Here is a 24,655-nt window from a genome sequence, read left to right as displayed (position 1 = left end):
AGTAATTGGATAACTGGCTAGTCTAAGGATCTGATGTGATGCGGTCATGTCTTTTAGTTTAGAGTCAATATAAGAAAAAGAAAAAATGTTATAAGGAATTCCCTGAGGACTAGCCCCAGATTGATGGAAGTGTGTAAGATGGGCTATACTGCTTCAGAAGATTAGCTGGCGCTATGCTGCCACATTTTAAACTAGCTAAAAGTTAATGTTACAATCTAAAGGTCATCTGATCTGATATGAGGTCCCAACTAGCGTTTGGGTGAGGTCGATCCCGTAACCAATACGCTGCTGTGGGTGCCATAGGATTTTGAGCTTGCTCAGTGATGTTTCTCCAAGCTTTACGGTCCATGGCGAGTGTTTTAGCTTGGTTAAGAGTGAGCTGAAAGTTTGTTAGATCTACTTCAACTTGTTTGGTGCAGTTCGTTGGATTCTCCACTGGGAGGGTCGTTTTCTCCATAGGGGTTGGTGTGGTCTCATCCAGTCTACACACGTGTCCAAACCATCTCAGCTCAACATTTGTTGTTGCTGACATCTGGCTCGGATGGTGTCATTTCTGATACGGTCGTGGAGTGTGTTTCCAAGGATATATCTTAGGCATCGCATTTAAAAGGCCTCAAGTTTGTGCAAGTCAGTCTTGAGCAGGGTCCAAATGGCACTCAAATTAAACAAGTCCAGGAGTTTAAATATTTTGGGTTGCTGGTTCAGGAAAAGAGGGTGGCATCATCAAAGGAGATCCATACCTGAATTGGACAGACTGCCATGGCATTTGCCTCACTCAGTTGGTGCTTATGGAAGAGATGGAGTATATCTACGAAGACCAAGGTCTGCCTTTTTCAAATGCTTATAATACCAATTCTTCTTTATGGATCAGAAACTTGGACCTTGCTCAAGACTGACTAAAGGTCATAACTGCATAAAGGCTAGTTTTTCAGCATTGTGTAAAATAGGCTTTGATGTAAACCAAAAACATGTGATCTAAGCCCGTGTATTTATGCTAAATTAAACTTACAGTTATTGTAATGCTGCAATAATGGTTTGGTTTTGGTGGTGAGATTTTAAATCTGATAATACTACACTGGTGTATCTATAGCTACCAGTATTGATGTGATTGTAACTTAAATGATAAAACCCTACTTTAACTCCACGTTCAGCAAGGTCTTATATTAATTGCAGTTTAATAAACGTGTTTACTCCCAGAAGCAGGGCAAGAAGTGCTTTGCTGCTGTTTAATGACACGTATTGCATTTATTAGCATTCTGTTGTTGCTTTTTATAGAATGTAATGTCCAAAAGTAAACTATATTGCATAATGTCTTTCTCAGGAATAAATGGTGAATCTGGATCAAGTGGTTTCAAGGGTGAGTCTGGTGACAGAGGATTCCCTGGCGCTAAAGGTTAGTGCAGTGATGCAAAACTCTTTTCCTTGGTTAATAACCCGTTTTAGTAGTTATGATAGCAGGTTAATTATTAAACTTTGCTGGCTCTCATTGTGCACCCTTTAGGTTAGTGCAAGAGTGTCAAACTCATTTTCACAGAGGGCCACGTCAGCATTATGGTGGCCCTCAAAGGGCCGATTGTAACATATCCTGCTGTGATTGCAGTCTGCAATTGCAATCTTGGACAATTTGTTGTTTTTCTTGGAGGCTAAATTCTGTGTTTGGTGTCAAAATGCCAAATTTACACTATATATTTATAATGTATATCTACATTTATATTGTACTCCTTCTTGAAGCACAACCTTGTGTTCACTTTCTTCAATTTGCTTCAATTTTGCTCTTCCTGTACAGTTTGGAATTATCTGTAAATATTTCTCAACATCACTTGTTGGAAAACTCTGATGTGGAAACACTGCCATCTAGTGGCAGCAGTTACTTTGCGGGTCACAAAATCGGCATGCATTGTGCTAGATGCAGTTTATGTACGATTTACAGTGTATTTTAAGACAATTCTACATCTTTGAAGCTCTCGCGGTCCACATAAAATGACGGCCCCCGGGAATGATATGGGTTTACTCCTTAGTTGGGTTAATAAATACAGTATTCAACATGTGCTGTATATCTAAAAATATGCACATATTATGGCTGTATAGTAACTAATACTGTAAATTTAAATGCTTATATCTATTACTTTAGGTAATGATGGCCCCCCTGGACCTCCCGGACCCCAAGTATTCATAAAAGGAGACATTGGTTTTCCAGGCCCACAAGGTCCCAAAGGTTTACCTGGCACACACGGTTTTCCTGGACCTAAAGGATTTCAAGGTATTAACCACTAATTAATCCCATATATTAAGCAGCAAAACAGAAATCAGAAATATTACTGACTACATTTTACTGCATGATTGTTTCTTCCTAAATTTAGGAATGACGGGCATACAGGGTATTAAAGGAGAGGATGGAGTACCTGGGTACAATGGCAATCCTGGGGCTAAGGGAGAACCTGGTCTTACTGGACCCTCAGGTACATGTGCTTCATCTTCTCAGTTCTTTTACATTGCATTAACCAGTTAACACCATTGCATTAACCAGTTAACACACTCATATAACGTTCATGCAATTCTGTTTCATTCAGGACCAAGAGGTTACTCAGGCCCCCCAGGTCCTGATGGTGTCCCAGGTCAAGTTGGTCCTCCTGGCCCTGCCTCCATGGACCACGGCTTTCTCGTAACACGGCACAGTCAGTCCACAGATGTGCCACAATGTCCAGGAGGCACCACACTAATCTATGATGGCTACTCCCTCCTCTATGTTCAAGGCAATGAGAGATCCCACGGACAAGATCTTGGTCAGTCTTATAGATGCATCATGTGAATAAACTAAACTCAACACTACAGCAAATTCAAGAATGTCTATTATATTCCACCAAATAAGGAGGCTCTGGTTTTGCTCCATAGGTACGGCTGGTAGCTGCCTGAGGAAGTTTAGTACCATGCCGTTTCTCTTCTGCAACATCAACAATGTGTGTAACTTTGCCTCTCGTAACGATTACTCCTACTGGCTTACATCTCCTGAGCCCATGCCTATGAGTATGGCAACCATTACTGGCGAGAACATTAAACCCTTCATTAGCAGGTCAGTGCACTTGTGTGCCCTGAAATGAGGCAATCACACATTAACATAATTAATATTATAGCAATATTTGTAAACATTCACAATTTTATTTCTTTCTTGAAGTCACACTTTTACACATCTTTGGAAACAGGTACTCGTACTACATGGTAGAGGCACTGACATACATCGATCAGCCATAACATTAAAACCACCTCCTTGTTTCTACACTCACTGTCCATTTTATCAGCTCCACTTACCATATAGAAGCACTTTGTAGCTCTACAATTACTGACTGTAGTCCATCTGTTTCTCTGCATGCTTTGTTAGCCCCCTTTTATGCTGTTTTTCAATGATCAGGGCTCTCCCAGGACCACTACAGAGTAGGTATTATTTGGGTGGTGGATGATTATCAGCACTGCAGTGACACTGACATGGTGGTGTGTTAGTGTGTGTTGTGCTGGTATGAGTGGATAAGACACAGCAGCGCTGATTAAGTTTTTAAACACCTCACTGTCACTGCTGGACTGAGAATAGTCGACCAACCAAAAATATCAAGCCAACAGCACCCTGTGGGCAGCGTCCTATGACGATGACCAACTGAAACAGCAGCAATAGATGAGCGATCATCTCTGACTTTACATCTACAAGGTGGACCAACTAGGTAGGAGTGTCTAATAGAGTGGACAGTGAGTGGACACGGTATTTAAAAACTCCATGAGCGCTGCTGTGTCTGATCCACTCATACCAGCACAACACACACTAACACACCACCACCATGTCATTGTCACTGCAGTGCTGAGAATGATCCACCACCTAAATAATACCTGCTCTGTGGTGGTCATGTCGGGGTCCTGACCATTGAAGAACAGAGTGAAATCAGGTTAAAAAGGTATGTAGAGAAACAGATGGACTTCAGTCAGTAATTGTAGAACTACAAAGTGCTTTTATATGGTAAGTGGAGCTGATAAAATGGACAGTGAGTGTAGAAACTAGGAGGTGGTTGTAATGTTATGGCTGATCAGTGTATATTTGTCAGTAAATCTGTGCAGGATGCTAATTTAATTCAAATAATAACATGGCCAGAGTCCAAACCGAAGGACTATAGGGATGTTAGTATGTCCAACTAGAGGAAACCCACACAGACACAGGGAGAACATGCAAACTCCACACAGAAATAACCCAGACTGCTTGTTGTGAGGTGACAGTGCTACCCACTGAGCCACCATGCCTTGTTTAAGAGCATTATTTAGTTTTAGTAATACTCATTTAATTAACAATACCCCGAACATATGTACAGTGTATCACAAAAGTGAGTACACCCCTCACATTTCTGCAGATATTTAAGTATATCTTTTCATGGGACAACACTGACAAAATGACACTTTGACACAATGAAAAGTAGTCTGTGTGCAGCTTATATAACAGTGTAAATTTATTCTTCCCTCAAAATAACTCAATATACAGCCATTAATGTCTAAACCACCGGCAACAAAAGTGAGTACACCCCTTAGTGAAAGTTCCTGAAGTGTCAATATTTTGTGTGGCCACCATTATTTCCCAGAACTGCCTTAACTCTCCTGGGCATGGAGTTTACCAGAGCTTCACAGGTTGCCACTGGAATGCTTTTCCACTCCTCCATGACGACATCACGGAGCTGGCGGATATTCGAGACTTTGTGCTCCTCCACCTTCCGCTTGAGGATGCCCCAAAGATGTTCTATTGGGTTTAGGTCTGGAGACATGCTTGGCCAGTCCATCACCTTTACCCTCAGCCTCTTCAATAAAGCAGTGGTCGTCTTAGAGGTGTGTTTGGGGTCATTATCATGCTGGAACACTGCCCTGCGACCCAGTTTCCGGAGGGAGGGGATCATGCTCTGCTTCAGTATTTCACAGTACATATTGGAGTTCATGTGTCCCTCAATGAAATGTAACTCCCCAACACCTGCTGCACTCATGCAGCCCCAGACCATGGCATTCCCACCACCATGCTTGACTGTAGGCATGACACACTTATCTTTGTACTCCTCACCTGATTGCCGCCACACATGCTTGAGACCATCTGAACCAAACAAATTAATCTTGGTCTCATCAGACCATAGGACATGGTTCCAGTAATCCATGTCCTTTGTTGACATGTCTTCAGCAAACTGTTTGCGGGCTTTCTTGTGTAGAGACTTCAGAAGAGGCTTCCTTCTGGGGTGACAGCCATGCAGACCAATTTGATGTAGTGTGCGGCGTATGGTCTGAGCACTGACGGGCTGACCCCCCACCTTTTCAATCTCTGCAGCAATGCTGACAGCACTCCTGCGCCTATCTTTCAAAGACAGCAGTTGGATGTGACGCTGAGCACGTGCACTCAGCTTCTTTGGACGACCAACGCAAGGTCTGTTCTGAGTGGACCCTGCTCTTTTAAAACGCTGGATGATCTTGGCAACTGTGCTGCAGCTCAGTTTCAGGGTGTTGGCAATCTTCTTGTAGCCTTGGCCATCTTCATGTAGCGCAACAATTCGTCTTTTAAGATCCTCAGAGAGTTCTTTGCCATGAGGTGCCATGTTGGAACTTTCAGTGACCAGTATGAGAGAGTGTGAGAGCTGTACTACTAAATTGAACACACCTGCTCCCTATGCACACCTGAGACCTAGTAACACTTACAAATCACATGACATTTTGGAGGGAAAATGACAAGCAGTGCTCAATTTGGACATTTAGGGGTGTAGTCTCTTAGGGGTGTACTCACTTTTGTTGCCGGTGGTTTAGACATTAATGGCTGTATATCGAGTTATTTTGAGGGAAGAATAAATTTACACTGTTATATAAGCTGCACACAGACTACTTTTCATTGTGTCAAAGTGTCATTTTGTCAGTGTTGTCCCATGAAAAGATATACTTAAATAACTGCAGAAATGTGAGGGGTGTACTCACTTTTGTGATACACTGTATGTTTCTGCCATAGATGTGCAGTGTGTGAGGCTCCAGCCATGGTGATTGCTGTGCACAGTCAGACTGTTGCAGTTCCATCCTGCCCTCAGGGTTGGGCATCCCTGTGGATTGGATATTCCTTTGTCATGGTAAGAAAGACAAGAAACATAGACATACACTCAAACACCCTTTTTTATATTTATATACATATATACAATTTATAGATATATATAATTTCTTCCAGTAATCAGTGTGTTCTGCTTTCCCTGTTTTTCAGTACACCAGTGCTGGGGCTGAGGGGGCGGGTCAGGCTCTGGCCTCCCCTGGATCCTGTCTGGAGGAGTTCCGCTCTGCTCCCTTCATCGAGTGTCATGGCCGCGGCACCTGTAACTACTATGCCAACTCCTATAGCTTCTGGTTGGCCACTATTGATGATGAACAAATGTTTCGGTACGTGTGTTTTTTAGTTCTGCTATTTCGTATTTTTCACAGTAAATGATTTCCGATCAGTAAACAAAACATTACAGAAAAAAATGAAAAACAAAATTAATAAATTGTTAATAGAAACAGACCGCACTAATTTGCAAATCTTCTTTTTGTTTGATATATTACATTCTTGCTTGATATGGCAATTAAGCTATGCAACAGTGGGCAAACATGCAAATAAAAAAAAATGGGACATACCTAAAAAGGTGTCATCAGGTGGCACAGCGGTAAAACACGCTAGCACACCAGAGCTGACAATTCGAACTTGTCTGTTCAAATCTCAGCTCTGCCATCCAGCAGGCTGGGCGCCTATACGAACAACGATTAGCTGTTGTTCATGGGGGGTGCCGGATGACCTCTAATGGCTGGTTGATGGCGCCTGCACAGTGTCAAGGGATAATGAGGATCAGGGTGTGGCTCTCCGTGCACAAAGCTGATCCGCATATGAACTCGCCTCGTGCAGGTGAAAACCGGCTACTGTAAATGTCGTCTATTGTACACGTGTCGGAGTAGTAGTGTGTGTGTCAGTCTCGTCTCTCCTCAACCAGGGTGGAGATCAGCATCAGTATAGAGGAAGCATAGTGCAATCGGGTAATTGAAGACGACTAGATTGGGAGGAAAATTGGGAGGAACGCAAAATATTGCAAAAAAATGTGTCATCTAAATGGACGCATTTGTTGTTATTTAATGCAAGCATACTCCTCAGTATTAGTGGTGCTCTTACATAAGAGCTAGGTATAAGAGCTACCCATGCCGTTGACAATGAGACCCCCAATACCATGATAGACACTGGCTTCGATCTTTGCCTTTGTAACAGTCAGGATGGTCCCTTTCATCTTTGTCCTGGCAAACACACTCTGCACAGGCGCCTCTATCCGCCATTCAGGGTCCTTACACAGCGTTTGAAGACCCCACCCACATATTCCGGTCATCCCTCCTTGCAGGCACTGCCAATTATGCTCGCTAGATGGCGCCCAGCCGACTGGTGGCAAAGCCGAGTTTTGAACCAAGGAGTTCAGAATCTCGGCGCTGGTGTGCTAGCGGAATATCCTGCTGCACAACCTGGGCGCCAAGTATTAATATTTTAATTAGTATATATTTACAAAAATCAATAATGTTGATAGGGTAAAAACATCATAACATATTCCAAAAAATACAATGGTTTATTTTTATTTTCATTTAACATACTGCCCTTTTTTTGGAACTGGGTTTGTAAAACCAAGCGTGGTTTAGTCAAATATAACAGCTACAAGTTCTCTTACTAAAAACTACTAAAAAACATACTGAATGCTAAATCAATAATCTATACACAGCAAAAAGTCCAGTGTTGAATTAACTCCCACAGAGTTGATTTTAACACTTTTTCAGGGTTTATATAGCTCCACACTCTTAAGAATTAAATCAACACTTTCAAAATAGTTAAATGTTCAACACCTTGTCAGAGTTCCTGTTTTAACTCATAAAACAGAGTTAAAGTAATTAAGGGAGTACAAACTTTGGCTGAACTTGGACAGTGGTAGCCTAGTGGGTAGAGCTTTGGGCTATCAACCGGCAGATTGGTGGTTCAAATCCAGGCTCTGCTATGCAACCACTGTTGGGTTCTATCTTTAAAAAAAAAAAAAAAAAAAAAAAAAAAAAAAAAAAATGCTCTGAGTTATATTTTACCATTTCAGTAGTGTTCATTTAACTCCCTAAATTATTCTAATAATAATAAGAAGAATTAATTCCAATACACCAAATAATTTTCAAAAATAACATTTAATTTTCCTGGTGGTGGCGGTGGAAGATGCAAAAGATGCAAGAAAGCAACAACAGGCCATTTGTTGGTCATAGGCTGAAGACAAAGTCACAATCAAATGATGGAAAATTCATCAAATTTAATACTTTTACAGAGAGGTGTTGAGTTTTGAAATGTCTATCTATTGGTCATATTTTCCCTTAAATCAGATAAACTTTGAAACAGAGAATAAACAAACTAAATCTTAAACTCTACAATAATGAATGCATAAATTAATGCAAAAAAGACTGCAATTATTATATTAGATTCAACTTTGTCATTGTGCAGAGTACAAGTACAGAGCCAACGAAACACAGTAGCATCTAACCAGAAGATAGAGATTATTTACATATAATACAGTTAAAGTGCAGTAGTGACCAGATAACAATGAAGAGACATACAGTGTATCACAAAAGTGAGTACACCCCTCACATTTCTGCAAATATTTCATTATATCTTTTCATGGGACAACACTATAGACATGAAACTTGGATATAACTTAGAGTAGTCAGTGTACAGCTTGTATAGCAGTGTAGATTTACTGTCTTCTGAAAATAACTCAACACACAGCCATTAATGTCTAAATAGCTGGCAACATAAGTGAGTACACCCCACAGTGAACATGTCCAAATTGTGCCCAAATGTGTCGTTGTCCCTCCCTGGTGTCATGTGTCAAGGTCCCAGGTGTAAATGGGGAGCAGGGCTGTTAAATTTGGTGTTTTGGGTACAATTCTCTCATACTGGCCACTGGATATTCAACATGGCACCTCATGGCAAAGAACTCTCTGAGGATGTGAGAAATAGAATTGTTGCTCTCCACAAAGATGGCCTGGGCTATAAGAAGATTGCTAACACCCTGAAACTGAGCTACAGCATGGTGGCCAAGGTCATACAGCGGTTTTCCAGGACAGGTTCCTCTCGGAACAGGCTTCGCCAGGGTCGACCAAAGAAGTTGAGTCCACGTGTTCGGCGTCATATCCAGAGGTTGGCTTTAAAAAATAGACACATGAGTGCTGCCAGCATTGCTGCAGAGGTTGAAGACGTGGGAGGTCAGCCTGTCAGTGCTCAGACCATACGCCGCACACTGCATCAACTCGGTCTGCATGGTCGTCATCCCAGAGGGAAGCTGACGCACAAGAAAGCCCGCAAACAGTTTGCTGAAGACAAGCAGTCCAAGAACATGGATTACTGGAATGCCCTGTGGTCTGACGAGAGATAAACTTGTTTGGCTCAGATGGTGTCCAGCATGTGTGGCGGTGCCCTGGTGAGAAGTACCAAGACAACTGTATCTTGCCTACAGTCAAGCATGGTGGTGGTAGCATCATGGTCTTGGGCTGCATGAGTGTTGCTGGCACTGGGGAGCTGCAGTTCATTGAGGGAAACATGAATTCCAACATGTACTGTGACATTCTGAAACAGAGCATGATCCCCTCCCTTCGAAAACTGGGCCTCATGGCAGTTTTCCAACAGGATAACGACCCCAAACACAACCTCCAAGATGACAACTGCCTTGCTGAGAAAGCTGAAGGTAAAGGTGATGGACTAAACCCAATTGAGCACCTGTGGCGCATCCTCAAGTGGAAGGTGGAGGAGTTCAAGGTGTCTAACATCCACCAGCTCTGTACACTGACTACTCTAAGTTATATCCAAGTTTCATGTCTATAGTGTTGTCCCATGAAAAGATATAATAAAATATTTGCAGAAATGTGAGGGGTGTACTCACTTTTGTGATACACTGTATATTAAGAACAGTAAACAGACAATGATTGTCCAGTGTATAAACTAGTCTATAATTACAAAGTTATGAGAGGTGAAAATTATAGCAAATGCATTAAAACACGCAAAACACACATGTCGACTCAAGATCACTTCCTGGTGAACTTTCTGCAACATGTGACGCAGCTCTAGTGTTGAAGTGAGCCTCTTGTATGATATTCGGCTTGAAGAACGCATTCCGTCTTGTCATCAAAACAGGAGAATCTTGTTCAGCCTTTAATGAAGAATTAAGTTTAAACTACTAGTTGTACTACTACATTAAATGCTTAATTTCAACCCAGTATAAACATCATTCCAAACTTACCAATCCTTTTGTATTCAGAAATCTTGGGAAGGTGGAAAGGATTTCAGCACTTCTGCCTGGATCATTAACAAGTTTCTGGTGGTGCTGAAAAATCTTTAAATAAATATCAAATTTAAATTTATGCAATTGTCATGCAGTTATTTGGCACAAATAAAAAGAATATGGAACACACATACCCATGATTATCAATCATATGAGCCACCAATATGTTAACCATTTGCCCAGAATAATCATTGAAAAAAGAACACAAAACAACCACAGTACACAGTTCCCCATCAGGCAGGGAGAAAACAAGTCATTTAGCTTGCCAACCTAGCTGACTAGACGGCTAAACACGCAAACAAAAAAAATCACACAGGACCAAAAGCAGCTGATGTAACTTAAGTGGCAGCAATCAGCTGCAGTCAGTTTGTGCAGCGTACTTACAACAGAAACGTTCTCACTCTCACACACACATCCTTCAGTACAGCTATGTTTTAGACTGACAATATCATCATCAATGTATACATTAAGACTGAATTAATTACACTTACCGCGTAAACTTGAGAGGAGGAAAATGGCACCATCGTCTCCTTTTCTCCAACCGAAGAAGTAAAGCATGGGCAGAGTTTAATTAAATGTAAATGCATGGGCGGAGTTTAAGTTAATCTAAGTTAGGTTAACACCGATCCAATCAACTCTGCCAAATAACTCCAACACTGAATACAATTTAAATCCGAATATGTTAAAATGACACTTTGAGAGTGAAAATCAAATGTTTAACTCTGAAATTTAAACACTCCAGTTTTTGCTGTGTACATGGTGTATACTGCTCACCTAAAAGCTTTATATTTTGTTTCTAGATGACTTATCTGTGTAGTTGCTTAGACATTGTAATAAAGCTTAGTTCCTTGCTAAGTTTAATCGGCATTCATGTGTTTTTACAGCAAACCTGAACCTGCTACTCTAAAGGCCGGCAGTCTGCGCACCCAAATCAGCAGGTGCCAAGTATGTATGAAGAGGACTTAAAAAACAATCACAATCCTTTGTCTGTATTTGGTTTTAACGTTCCAGTTTTACAAAAACACAGCATGGTGCTATGTCAGAGACAGAGGAGATGGACTTTAAGAAGTGTTCAATTAGACTTACGAATGCTGAATAAAACAAACAGGCAGGTCTCAGATTTCACTATCTACCACGAGGAGACCCTAAGACCTGCTGGTGCTTTTGCTTTCTATAGAACACTACACTAACATCTTCATTGTCTTTCTTAAATAAATGACTCCTGTTTGCAATTGCACTGAATACATCTACTAGTAAACAGGCTGTTATTTTACATGCTTCAGAAATCAGGTTCTAATAAATATAACTGTTATGTTTGCTTTATTGATCAATTTGTTCATTCTACTTAACAACACACATTATGTAAGTATCATGTTTATCTCTTTTTTTCACGCAGTTTGTCACATCATAATTGGTTTATTTTCTAGTACTAAACCTTAAGTTATGTTTTTAGCATCCCCTGTATGTGGTACAGCAGCCAGGGTGTAGTGTAAGCTCTTTTGTAAATACACATCTGTTGTATTAACATCATGTTATCATAATCTATTCAGGTAATGCATTTATTGTCGTCGTATTTCGTTATTTATGGAGGCTTTAAGACAAGACTCTAAAGAGACCAACGGCACATTTTGCATTTGAACATCTTCAGTATGTCGACCAAGTCATGACATCATTGGATATGGCACATTATTTGAAATTGTAGTATTTAGCACTGTATGCTTTTATAGACGTAAATCTGTGTGCAGCTTTCTGGAATGTTATTGTTATTTCTATTCAAGGGGAAAGCAGTCTAACAAAGTGGATTATCTGTGCTTAATGATCACTTATTGAAAACCATTTGCTATTTGCCACAGTAAATATTGAACACACGCACCCATGTCTATGAAGGTTGGGGAGTAACAAGATAAGTGACAATTGCAAGTATTTAAAATGCATACAGAGAATAAAAATGCAGTAGTTTGTCCAAAATACTTTTAGACAAAAGCCAAATAAAGTTATCAAGCTTTAGGATAATAAATTTTAACTACTGTGCTGCTTAATACAAATTCTAAACAATGTAGTTTAATAGCACATCCAGACTTCGAGCCTCATAAGTCACAGTTTAGGTTTCATGTGCTATAAAAAATTCTATTGTAATTTGATTTTACATTTAAAGTAAGCATTAGCACTTATTTTGGTGGCCAATTCATTCACCATCAAACTAAGGCATGAAGTGAGGATTTTGTTGTAAAACATATATGTGTTAAAAGAATGGTTGTTTTCCATACATTGCTCCAAAAATTGTTGCAAGGTGCATTTGCCGCCTTCTGAGCTACTTCTGGGACTCATAAAAATAGACTGGTTTGGAGTGTTCATTGGGTTTTTTAAAAATTAAAGTAAATAATCAAATAATACCTAAAAAGTCTAACTTGAAGCTGCCAAAAGTACCTAAAATCATTGTGTATATTTTAAATAACTGATGCACAATTACAATCACTGATCTAAAAAAAAAAACTGGTTCCATGCATACAGTAACAGCCTGTTTGGTGTCTTTAGTTTCCTGTTCTTGGAATCTTAGACCCAATCCACACTATCATTTCATGTGTCATTATGGTACCCTGATGAGGTTTTAACCACTTGCATAAACCATTAGATCAAGTTACCTAGATTAAAATGGAATTGTATGATGGATCACATGCTCAGTTTATGCTCATATTCAGCTTATGATGTTCCTTGTGTTCATTGTTTCAGTTTGATGCAAAAGAGGTAGGACATTAAAACAGCATTTAGTGTTCTATAGGCAACATTACAACTGCAGTCATAAGCCACACGATATATCACTCCATGTAATTAGCAGGGCTTTGGTTGTCTGGAGAGACAAATATATTTACATGTGTTTCAGCCATTACAACGCTCTAAATTAGTTTGAGGGACTATAATTAAATGTTTTATATGCATCTTGGGCGTATTTCCACTGTGTTTTTATGTGAGTAATCCATATCCAAATACAATGATGATCGTCACCATAGGTGCCTGGTAATTAAGTACTAGACCAAAGATTATGCTTATGTGCACATACTATTTTACACTGATATACTTGACATTACAAGCTTTAAATTTGTAGGAACCCATTGTACATAAACTTTTTGTGAAAAAAAAAAAGAGGTAAAAGTAAATAGGCATATTTATGTATCTTATATTGCCTTGAATGAATTTAGGGTTTAGAAACGTGAATATTTCTTAGGACCCTCTGGTCTCTTCGAAGGATCTACTCCAGTGCACCCATTCCCTGCTTTGTGTTGGTTAGGCTTACATTACATCAGATGAGTGTATTTTCTCATGTAACATTACTGACTTTACATGATGTTGACTCTCCAGTAAATGTTGCAGTTCCAATTGCAATATGAAAAGCATTTGTTTAGCAGTTGAATTCATGGAATAGTACAAAGCTGGATGGAATTGTTAAGCATAATGTTTCTTTTTGGTTTGTCTGCTTTGTGCCCCCACCCATCTGTATTGAAGTCAATTAATAAAAGTATTTCTACTTTTACTGTGTTATTGCCTATGTGTACCTTATTTTAAATGACCTTTTCATTGCATTTGAATACCAGGTAGCCAAATTTTAGAGCACACGCACAGTAACAATGATATCCCATTATTTTTTGCATATTTTTCACATTCCTCAAACTACTTTCAATATTAGACAAAAGTGTTTGTCATCACTTTTGTTTTTGCTACATTTATTAGCATATTATACACCGATCAGCAATAACATTAAAACCATCTCCTTGTTTTGACACTGACTGTCCATTTTATCAGCTCCACTTACCATATAGAAGCACTTTATAGTTCTACAATTACTGACTGTAGTCCATCTATTTCTCTACATACCTTTTTAGCCTGTTTTCACCCTGTTCTTCAGTGGTCAGGACCCCCACAGGACCACCACAGAGCAGGTATTATTTAGGTGGTGAATGATTCTCAGCATTGCAGTGACAATGACATGGTGGTGGTGTGTTAGTGTGTGTTGTGCTGCAGAGGTGGAAAGTAACGAATTACATTTACTCACGTTACTGTAATTGAGTAGGTTTTTTTTGTGTACTTGTACATTTTAAAGTAGATTTTACAACCAGTCATTTTACTTTTACTTTAGTATGTTTTGTATTAAGAATTGTAATTCGCTACATTTTAAGTACAATAAAAGCTAAAAAATTGTGTCTGGGAAACTGCTGCAGTGAATTCTGCAATGGAAAATAAACTGGTGCTAAAATAAAGGAGCTGTAATCTAGGTATAGGGTAGAAAAGGGCGATATTTAAAAGTTTAACATGTTTGGAGTTTGATGTTTTGTTATTTGATAACATAGTCTGATGTCAAAAAATGGCAAAGTTTTGTTTTACATCTTGAAGGTTTTCTTTGGGTCATTTAGTGAAAGTCACAACACATGTAACCTTGACTTGTTTTGAGTTAGAGATTTGCAGTATGACTGTTGTTTGGTATTTGTTAGTGATGAAAAAAAGGAGTAAATTTTATATTAACAGTTGCAAAATTCTGGAAGTGATATTGTAGCTTTAATGATACTGTAAGCTAGCTGTCAAATTTGCAGTCCCAGGAACATCATCCAGTCTTGACCTGAGGACATAATACAGTTGTGTTGGCCCAGGGATTTCACATTTTATGTTAATCCAAGGAGCAGTACTTTTAATATTAACATTACTAGCGAAGTGCTGGAACTGATAGCTTTCACATCACAGTAAGCTAGTAAGCATATTTTGTAGTCTTAGGAACATCATCCACTTTTGACCTGGAGACATCATACCCAGATATTTCATTATTATATGTTAATGCAGGAGCAGTACATTTTATATTAACTGCAGTTCTGGAACTGATATTTTAGATTTTTCACCACAGTAAGGAACCTAGCATCTTATTTAGTCCCAGGCACATCATCAAATCTTGACATGATGAGATAAAGTTCTGTTGATCTGGAAACATAATTGATTTGTTTTGATCATGTTGACAACATATTGTGTTATTAACCCTTTCATGCCTGAGTGGAACATTCCATTTTCGGACACTATGTAACATGGTCATAGAAAAAACCTTATTGTGTAAATACCGTACGTAGCATAGACTACATATACACACCATTATAACCAGAAGAATCAGTTCTTTAAAATGATATAAAACTCAGTATGGTTATTTAAGTGTAATATAACCAAATCTATACAAAAATCCTTCAAAATCAACCTAAAAAACCTCTCAATTTTTATTTCATTCATAAATACTTACATTTTTAACACATTTCTGTGCAATTTAGAGAAAAATATAGAGTATATGAAATGTTTGCAATTTTGTGAGCCATTTGTCAAGATAATAATTTTGAATCTATCATCTTCTATTCAAAAGTTATGATCAATTTAGCAGAAGGTGTCATTTAGCAATTTAGAATGTCCGTGTAGCTCCTTTTTTACCTCACTTTTTACCAATGTCAGCATACACTATACACCAATGAAAGTGTACTTTTATGAAAAAAAACCCTGCATATACACACACCATTATAACCAGGAGAATCAGTTCTTTAAAATTATATGAAACAGAATGTTTTTCAAGTGTAATATAATAAATGTTCACAAAAAACCTTCAAAATCAACCTAAAAAAATCTCTCGTTTTTTATTTAATTCATAAAAACTTACATTTTTAACACATTTCTGTGCAATATAGAGAACAATATAGAACATATGAAATGTTTGCAATTTTGTGAGCCGTTTGTCAAGATAATAATTTTGAATCTATCATCTTCTATTCAAAAGTTATGATCAATTTAGCAGAAGGTGTCATTTAGCAATTTAGAATGTCCGTGTAGCTCCTTTTTCACCTCACTTTTTACCAATGTCAGCATACACTATAAACCAATGAAAGTGTACTTTTTTCTTAATTATTACTAAATTGTCAACATCCATATTTTTGAAATAAGACAGCAGATCAAATGTATTTGACAAAATAAGCACTCTAACAAGTGTATAGTTCAAAAACATTAAAGATTTTTATTAGAATTATATACACTTCTCATTCTATAAATAATTTCAAAACAACAATACAATATAGTTCAGCACTATTGAAGAACATCACTCCATAAAACAAACTCTCAAATAATCCAATTCAACAATACAAGAAAAAGCAATTATTTGTTCAGGATAATCATTGAACAATTCAGTAAACAGTTTTGAGGCAACAGGATATCAAATCTCATCTAAGCCATTTTGCCACAAATTCACTACAAAATATTTAACAGACAATGCACAATGGATAATTACCTCAAATTACCTCCTTCCAATGAACAATGCACACTGAACTTTGACCTGTGAAGAGAAAGAGAAACAAAGAACATATACACAAACACAGGGATTGAGGAAGGATGAGACAGTAGAAGACAGAAGCCCTGTGTAGGTCTAACTGCGAAACTCATCTCCTTTGCTAGAATGCCAAGACTGAAAACAGTTTCGATTGCCAACTAAACAAAATCTTCTACCTTGGCACTCAGGAGCCATGCATGCAATCTTTGTTTTATTTTCTTTTTTGAATTTTTTGTAGCAAAGCCAGCAATTTCTTGATACTTGCTCTATCTGAGGAATGTGGGTGACGTAAAACGATGAGGAAGTGGTTGGAGCTACTGAAAGCTGAGATGGCAAAATTGAATCGACAGAAATGTCTGCAAGTTGGCGCGACAGATTTTCCCTAAAGTTTATCTGGCTGTAGCCTGCTGAACTAAACCCATAACGTGATGCTGGATTGGAATGATGCCAGTCCTGAAACAAAATGAAACTATTAACGACGGCTATGTCCACAAAATGGAAGAAAAGTGTTTTCCACCACTTTTGAGTTTTCTGAAGCAGATTGTATGTGTTTAACATTTGATCAGATCTGTCAACACCTCCCATGTGTTTATTGTAGTCCTATACTACAGCTGGTTGACGGACTACTTTCCTGTCCCACGTGGCACCATTCTTTACCATCCTAGAAACCTCTGATGAATCATTAGCATTGTGGAAATTAGAGAGGCATGTAACTGCTCGTGTGTCCTTCCACTGAACAACTAAGACATTTCCGTCAATTCTACACCACCTCATATCACCACGGTTAGCTTGCCGCTCCCATTTCTTGACATCTTTGAAATCCACTGGGAATTTCTTACGATTAATCCTACATGTCCCACAAGCATTGATTCCCCACTCCTTAAGTCGGACCATAACAGTTGGTGATGTATAGAAGTTGTCAAACCAAACTGTGTGACCTTGATTTTTAAATGGTTGCACAAGGTCTTCGATCACTTTTATAGCCAAATCAGTTATGCGCCCATCAAGACTGCCTGTGTAAACATCAAAGTCTAAGGTACAGTGTATCACAAAAGTGAGTACACCCCTCACATTTCTGCAAATATTTTATTATATCTTTTCATGGGACGACACTATAGACATGAAACTTGGATATAACTTAGAGTAGTCAGTGTACAACTTGTATAGCAGTGTAGATTTACTGTCTTCTGAAAATAACTCAACACACAGCCATTAATGTCTAAATGGCTGGCAACATAAGTGAGTACACCCCACAGTGAACATGTCCAAATTGTGCCCAAAGTGTCAATATTTTGTGTGACCACCATTATTATCCAGCACTGCCTTAACCCTCCTGGGCATGGAATTCACCAGAGCTGCACAGGTTGCTACTGGAATCCTCTTCCACTCCTCCATGATGACATCACGGAGCTGGTGGATGTTAGACACCTTGAACTCCTCCACCTTCCACTTGAGGATGCGCCACAGGTGCTCAATTGGGTTTAGTCCATCACCTTTACCTTTAGCTTCCTCAGCAAGGCAGTTATCATCTTGGAGGTTGTGTTTGAGGTCGTTATCCTGTTGGAAAACTGCCATGAGGCCCAGTTTTCGAAGGGAGGGGATCATGCTCTGTTTCAGAATGTCACAGTACATGTTGGAATTCATGTTTCCCTCAATGAACCGCAGCTCCCCAGTGCCAGCAACACTCATGCAGCCCAAGACCATGATGCTACCACCACCATGCTTGACTGTAGGCAAGATACAGTTGTCTTGGTACTTCTCACCAGGGCGCCGCCACACATGCTGGACACCATCTGAGCCAAACAAGTTTATCTTGGTCTCGTCAGACCACAGGGCATTCCCGTAATCCAGGTTCTTGGACTGCTTGTCTTCAGCAAACTGTTTGCTGGCTTTCTTGTGCGTCAGCTTCCTTCTGGGATGATGACCATGCAGACTGAGTTGATGCAGTGTGCGGTGTATGGTCTGAGCACTGACAGGCTGACCTCCCACGTCTTCAACCTCTGCAGCAATGCTGGCAGCACTCATGTGTCTATTTTTTAAAGCCAACCTCTGGATATGACGCCGAACACGTGGACTCAACTTCTTTGGTCGACCCTGGTGAAGCCTTTTCCGAGTGGAACCTGTCCTGGAAAACCGCTGTATGACCTTGGCCACCATGCTGTAGCTCAGTTTCAGGGTGTTAGCAATCTTCTTATAGCCCAGGCCATCTTTGTGGAGAGCAACAATTCTATTTCTCACATCCTCAGAGAGTTCTTTGCCATGAGGTGCCATGTTGAATATCCAGTGGCCAGTATGAGAGAATTGTACCCAAAACACCAAATTTAACAGCCCTGCTCCCCATTTACACCTGGGACCTTGACACATGACACCAGGGAGGGACAACGACACATTTGGGCACAATTTGGACATGTTCACTGTGGGGTGTACTCACTTATGTTGCCAGCTATTTAGACATTAATGGCTGTGTGTTGAGTTATTTTCAGAAGACAGTAAATCTACACTGCTATACAAGCTGTACACTGACTACTCTAAGTTATATCCAAGTTTCATGTCTATAGTGTTGTCCCATGAAAAGATATAATGAAATATTTGCAGAAATGTGAGGGGTGTACTCACTTTTGTGATACACTGTATATCCCGAATTTGAAGTTGCAATGACCCACAATTTGAAACCCCAGCGAGTAGGTTTGCCCTTCATATACTGCTTGAATCCTGATCGACCTTTTGATTTTACCATTCTCTCGTCTATGCTCAGATTTTCATTAGCCTGGAAAAGCTGCTGACACTTGGTTTTGAGGTGGTCCATCAGGTAACGCAACTTCCTAAGACGATCAAGATTATTTTCTGTGGCAGGATCTACAACATGGAGGGCTGCCATCAATTCCTTGAAACGGTCACGGGACATGAATAACTTGGCCCATGAACCCTGAAGAGATTTGGTTCCCCAATATCTGTGAATGCTGTGCAGGGACGTGAAACCCATGTAAATAAGGAGCCCAAGAAACCGGTAGAATTCATCCGGGGTCACTTCTTCCCATGCCCCATGATGGTTCGCATAAGACGGCCTATTCAGTACAAGCTCCCACCCCTTAGAGTTTGTAAACTGGCAAATCTCGGCAACGATGGTGTACGTGAAAAACAACTTGAAGAAGTCTATTTCACGCAAGGTACTTGTGGCTGACCATACAGCCCTACGCACACTTCCCAGATCTATGCCTACTGGACGAGAGGGATTAAATGGTATGGGCTTTGGTGCTTCTGTGTCTACATCAGCATAGGAAGGAAAGGATACAGAGTCAGGAAAGCGTTTCCGCTTCCTACCTGACATGGGACAAGAAAGACTAACCAAACCCAGAAAAGAAAGCAAACATTAGTAAAAATCATAATCTCAGTTTGTACTCTTTTGTTAATTTTAACTTTTTGTTGGCAGCCCTGATTGTGTGTGTGGGTGCAAATGCTGACATTTATTGTCAGCATATATGTACACACACACATTTACAAATACACACTATTGGAATACATGCATTTACCGATAGGAGGTTGTTGGTTGATCCCTCTGCTCATCTTGCTCCTCTTCATCCTCTTCTTCCCCTTCATCCAGGAGCTCCATGTCCATGAAGTCCTCCTCTTCAATGGTCATGCCTTCATGATCTTCATCGCTGTCATGTTCAGCAATAAGTCTAAGCTCGTCAGGGCCTAGCCGCTGTCTCCTCTTCAGAGACTCCATAAGGCGTGAATATTGAGCCTTGTCTCCATCCATCTCAGAATAATAAAAGAAAGAGATTACAGTGAATAAAGGTGGTGACAGTGATGTTATTTTAAAAAATAATTACATATATGTAGAATTCAATCACAAATACTCTATATGTTTTTGCCAGAGAAGCTAATGTCCACAGGCTCATGTTTAGAAGTAAACTCAAGTACACTGAACCAATACATATGACAAAAGTTTCTCAAATCTGGCACATGGTTTACACATAAAACAATAATTATCTAAGAGGAGCAATAAATACAAGACAAAACTCGATTCTATGGTTATATTTAAAATGTTGTAAATAGTCACAGACTGAAATGTTATGCACCTGTATGCTTTCAAAAAAAGCTTTCAAAAAAAGTTTGATACCATATTTTAGTCCCTTTCAAATATCTCTTGCAATACATTAGAAAATTATGCAAATCTGACAGAAATATTTTATAGATAAAACTATATTTCACTGATACAAGTAAGAATTACCACAGAAAAAAATATATTATGGTAAAAAAAGAAGTTATAAATTGCCCAGACTGACTTGTTATCTACCTATATGCACCTATATGGTAGCATAGCATACTTTAGTCTCTTTCAAATAAATGCAGCAATTTTTTAGAAAATGATGCAAATTTGACAGAAATATTTTATAGATAAAATAATATTTCTCTGTTATAAGTACAAATTACCACAGATAAAATATACCATGGAAATAAAGGTTATAAATTGCCCAGACTGACATATTATCCACACCTTTATGCTTTCTGCCTCAGCTTACTTTAGCCAGTCATGCTAAATGCATGCAATGCAAAATGTAATGATATTATGAGCAAAGCTAAGGTGATTTCTAAGCAGACTTTAGACAGTATTGAAGTAAAACAAGTAAGCTATAACTGATTTCAAGATTACATGCATAAAATCTAACTTTGGAGTTTGAGAGCAGCCTTTTCAAACCACATGGCTGCAGGATGCAACAAACAGCTCCGGTAGCTTAGCTTAGCTTAGGTTCACTACTAATCACTTATTTGTGTAAAACTGCTGCATACTTTACAAACTACTAAACAAACGAGACTAAAAAGGTATCTGATAAACTCTCCACACGTATTTATTTCCATCTAGATGGACATAAAACACATTACAATCGATTCAGAAAGGAGAGTTGTGCAGCTGACTGACTAAACTTAGAACGCAACTCTCAGAATCACCTCGGCTTTTCCGAAGCGTAAACACTAATAATATTACAATTTTACCATTAAAGCCAAGTTTTCTGAGTAGAAATGAAAAGTAATAACACTAATAAACAGTTTTAAAATAAATCTTACCTTATTTCACTGACAGAATTTCTCTTTCTGTGTTGTTATCCAGTCGACTGTCTCAGCAGCGCTCCGTGTGAGGGCGGGGCGAATGAAAAAAATAAATTATCCGCCTTCTCATTAAATATGCAAACCAGCCACGACACAAACCGCTTGACCAATAACATTGCCTTTTAGCCTGGGTTGTCAGCTACCTGGGGCAGTTTTCAGATTTACAATCAGTGATTGGACGGCGGAGATATAAGGCTTCAAGCCATCTAAATTATTGTTTCGAAATTTGAATGGGCCGGCTGTAAAGGGTTAAGGTCCATTAAGGCCTGTTAAGGTCTAGAAAGGCCTTTTAAAGTCCATTAAGGCCTGTTAATGTCTAGTAAGGTTTGTTAAGGTGTTGTAAGATCTTTTAAGGTCCATTAATGCCTGTTAAGGTCCATTAGGGTCTGTTAAGGTCCATTAAGGCCTGTTAAGGTGAAGTAAGGTCTGGTAAGGTCCAGTAAGGTTTGTTAAAGTCCAGTAAGGTCTATTAAGGTCTTTTAAGTCCAGTTAAGGTGTAGTAAAGCCTGATAAGGTCCAGTAAGGCCTTTTAAGGTCCAATCAGGCCTTTTAAGGTCTAATAAGGTCTATTAAGGTACTTCAAGGCCTGTGAAGGTTCAGTAAAGCCTGTTAAGGTGTAGTAAGGTCTTTTAAGGTCAAGTAAGGCCTGTTAAGGTATAGTAAGGTCTGTTAAGGTCCAGAAAGGTCTGTTAAGGTCTTGTAAGGTCTGTTAAGGTCCGTTAAGGTCTGTTAAGGTCCAGTAAGGTCTGTTAAGGTCCAGGAAGGTCTGTTATGGTCTAGTATGGCCTGTTAAGGTCCAGTAAGGCCTGTTAGGGTCCAGTAAGGTCTGTTAGGGTCTAGTAAAATCTAGTAAGGTCTGGTAAGGTCCATTAAGACTTATTAAGGTGTATTAAGGTCTGTTAAGGTCTATTAAGGCTTTTTATGTTCTAGTAAGGTCTGTTAAGGTCCATTAAGTCTTGTTAAGGTCCAGTAAGGCCTGTTAACGTCTAGTAACGCCTGTTAAATCTAGTAAGGTCTAATAAGGTCCAGTAAGGCCTGTTAAGGTGTAGTAAGGTCTGGTAAGGTCCAGTAAGGTTTGTTTAGGTCCTGTAAGATCTGTTAATGTGTAGTAAGGTTTGTTAAGGTCCAATAAGATCTGTTAATGTGTAGTAAGGTTTGTTAAGGTCCAGTAAGATCTGTTAAGGTCTATTAGATCATTTTAAGGTGTAGTAAAGTATTTTAAGGTCCAGTAAGGCCTGTTGAGGTATAGTAAGGTCTATTAAGGTCCAGAAAGGTCTGTTAAGGTCTTGTAAGACTTATTAATGTGTAGTAAGGTCTGTTAAGGTATATTAAGGCTTTTTAAGTTCTAGTAAGGTCTGTTAAGGTCCATTAAGTCTTGTTAAGGTCTAGTAAGGCCTGTTAACGTCTAGTAACGCCTGTTAAATCTAGTAAGGTCTAATAAGGTCCAGTAAGGCCTGTTAAGGTGTAGTAAGGTCTGGTAAGGTCCAGTAAGGTTTGTTTAGATCCTGTAAGATCTGTTAATGTGTAGTAAGGTTTGTTCAGGTCCTGTAAGATCTGTTAATGTGTAGTAAGGTTTGTTAAGGTCCAGTAAGATCTGTTAAGGTCTATTAGATCATTTTAAGGTGTAGTAAAGTCTTTTAAGGTCCAGTAAGGCCTGTTAAGGTATAGTAAGGTCTGTTAAGGTCCAGAAAGGTCTGTTAAGGTCTTGTAAGGTCTGTTAAGGTCTAGTATTGCCTGTCAAGGTATTGTAAGGTCTGGTAAGGTCCAATAAGGTCCAATAAGGTCCGTTAAGGTCCGTTAATGGCTGTTAAGGTCTGTTAAGGTCCAGTAAGGTCTGTTAAGGTCCAGGAAGGTCTGTTAAGGTCTAGTATGGCCTGTTAAGGTCCAGTAAGGTCTGTTAGGGTCCAGTAAGGTCTGTTAGGGTCTAGTAAAATCTAGTAAGGTCTGGTAAGGTCCATTAAGACTTATTAAGGTGTAGTAAGGTCTGTTAAGGTCCATTAAGTCTTGTTAAGGTCTAGTAAGGCCTGTTAACGTCTAGTAACGCCTGTTAAATCTAGTAAGGTCTAATGAGGTCCAGTAAGGCCTTTTGAGGTGTAGTAAGGTCTGGTAAGGTCCAGTAAGGTTTGTTTAGGTCCTGTAAGATCTGTTAATGTGTAGTAAGGTTTGTTAAGGTCCAGTAAGATCTGTTGAGGTCTATTAGATCATTTTAAGGTGTAGTAAAGTCTTTTATGGTCCAGTAAGGCCTCTTAAGGTCTACTAAGGCCTTTTAAGGTCTAGCAAGGCCTGTTAAGGTCTAGTAAGGTCTGTTAAGGTCCAGTAAGGCCTTTTAAGGTCCAGTAAGGCCTTTTAAGATCTAGTAAGGCCTGTTAAGGTCTAGTAAGGTCTGTTAAGGTCCAATAAGGCCTTTTAAGGTCCAGTAAGGCCTGTTAAAGTCTTGAAACGCCTGCTAAGGTCTAGTAAGGTCTGTTAAGGTCTATTAAGGTCTTTTAAGGTCCATTAATGTCTATTAAGGTCCAGTAAGGCTTGTTAAGGTCTAGTAACGCCTGTTAAATCTGGTAAGGTCTGTTAAGTTCCAGTAAGGCCTTTTAAGGTGTAGTAAGGTCTGGTAAGGTCCAGTAATGTTTGTTAAGGTCCAGTAAAATCTGTTAAGGTCTTGTAAGGTTTGTTAAGGTCCAGTAAAGTCTGTTAAGGTCCAGTAAGGCCTGTTAAGGTCCAGTAAGGTCTGTTAAGGTCCAAAAAGGTCTGTTAAGGTCCAGTAAGGCCTTTTAAGGTCCAGTAGTGCATTTTAAGGTCTAGTAAGGCCTGTTAAGGTGTAGTAATGCCTGTTAAGGTCCATTAAGGCCTGCTAAGGTCCAGT

General features: G+C 39.3%; 2 protein-coding genes across 2 annotated transcripts in view; one reads left to right on the top strand and one right to left on the bottom strand.

Moving 5' to 3' along the window:
* The window catches only part of col4a1 (collagen, type IV, alpha 1), an 88,325-nt gene extending 74,439 nt beyond the window's left edge, over positions 1-13,886 (top strand). Inside the window, exons 45-52 of the mRNA XM_063006605.1 lie at positions 1,322-1,393; positions 2,132-2,260; positions 2,361-2,459; positions 2,571-2,783; positions 2,893-3,070; positions 6,002-6,116; positions 6,245-6,417; positions 11,237-13,886. Coding sequence (XP_062862675.1) covers positions 1,322-1,393; positions 2,132-2,260; positions 2,361-2,459; positions 2,571-2,783; positions 2,893-3,070; positions 6,002-6,116; positions 6,245-6,417; positions 11,237-11,318 — 1,061 coding nt within the window. The 3' untranslated portion in view covers positions 11,319-13,886. The remainder of the gene's footprint in view (positions 1-1,321; positions 1,394-2,131; positions 2,261-2,360; positions 2,460-2,570; positions 2,784-2,892; positions 3,071-6,001; positions 6,117-6,244; positions 6,418-11,236) is intronic.
* Positions 13,887-20,078: 6,192 nt separating this feature from the next.
* Positions 20,079-21,832, bottom strand: LOC134324643 (uncharacterized). Its single transcript, XM_063006546.1, has 2 exons — positions 21,757-21,832; positions 20,079-20,446 (listed from the first exon to the last, which is right to left on the bottom strand). The coding sequence occupies exon 2, from the start codon at positions 20,444-20,446 to the stop codon at positions 20,213-20,215; it is 234 nt and encodes a 77-aa protein (XP_062862616.1). The 5' UTR covers positions 21,757-21,832; the 3' UTR covers positions 20,079-20,212.
* Between the last annotated feature and the right edge of the window lie 2,823 nt (positions 21,833-24,655).

The sequence above is a fragment of the Trichomycterus rosablanca genome, chromosome 12 (assembly GCF_030014385.1).
Source record: "Trichomycterus rosablanca isolate fTriRos1 chromosome 12, fTriRos1.hap1, whole genome shotgun sequence".
Lineage (NCBI taxonomy): Eukaryota > Metazoa > Chordata > Actinopteri > Siluriformes > Trichomycteridae > Trichomycterus > Trichomycterus rosablanca.
The sequence above is the reverse complement of the archived record's forward strand: the minus strand, read 5'-3'. Positions and strand labels throughout refer to the sequence as shown.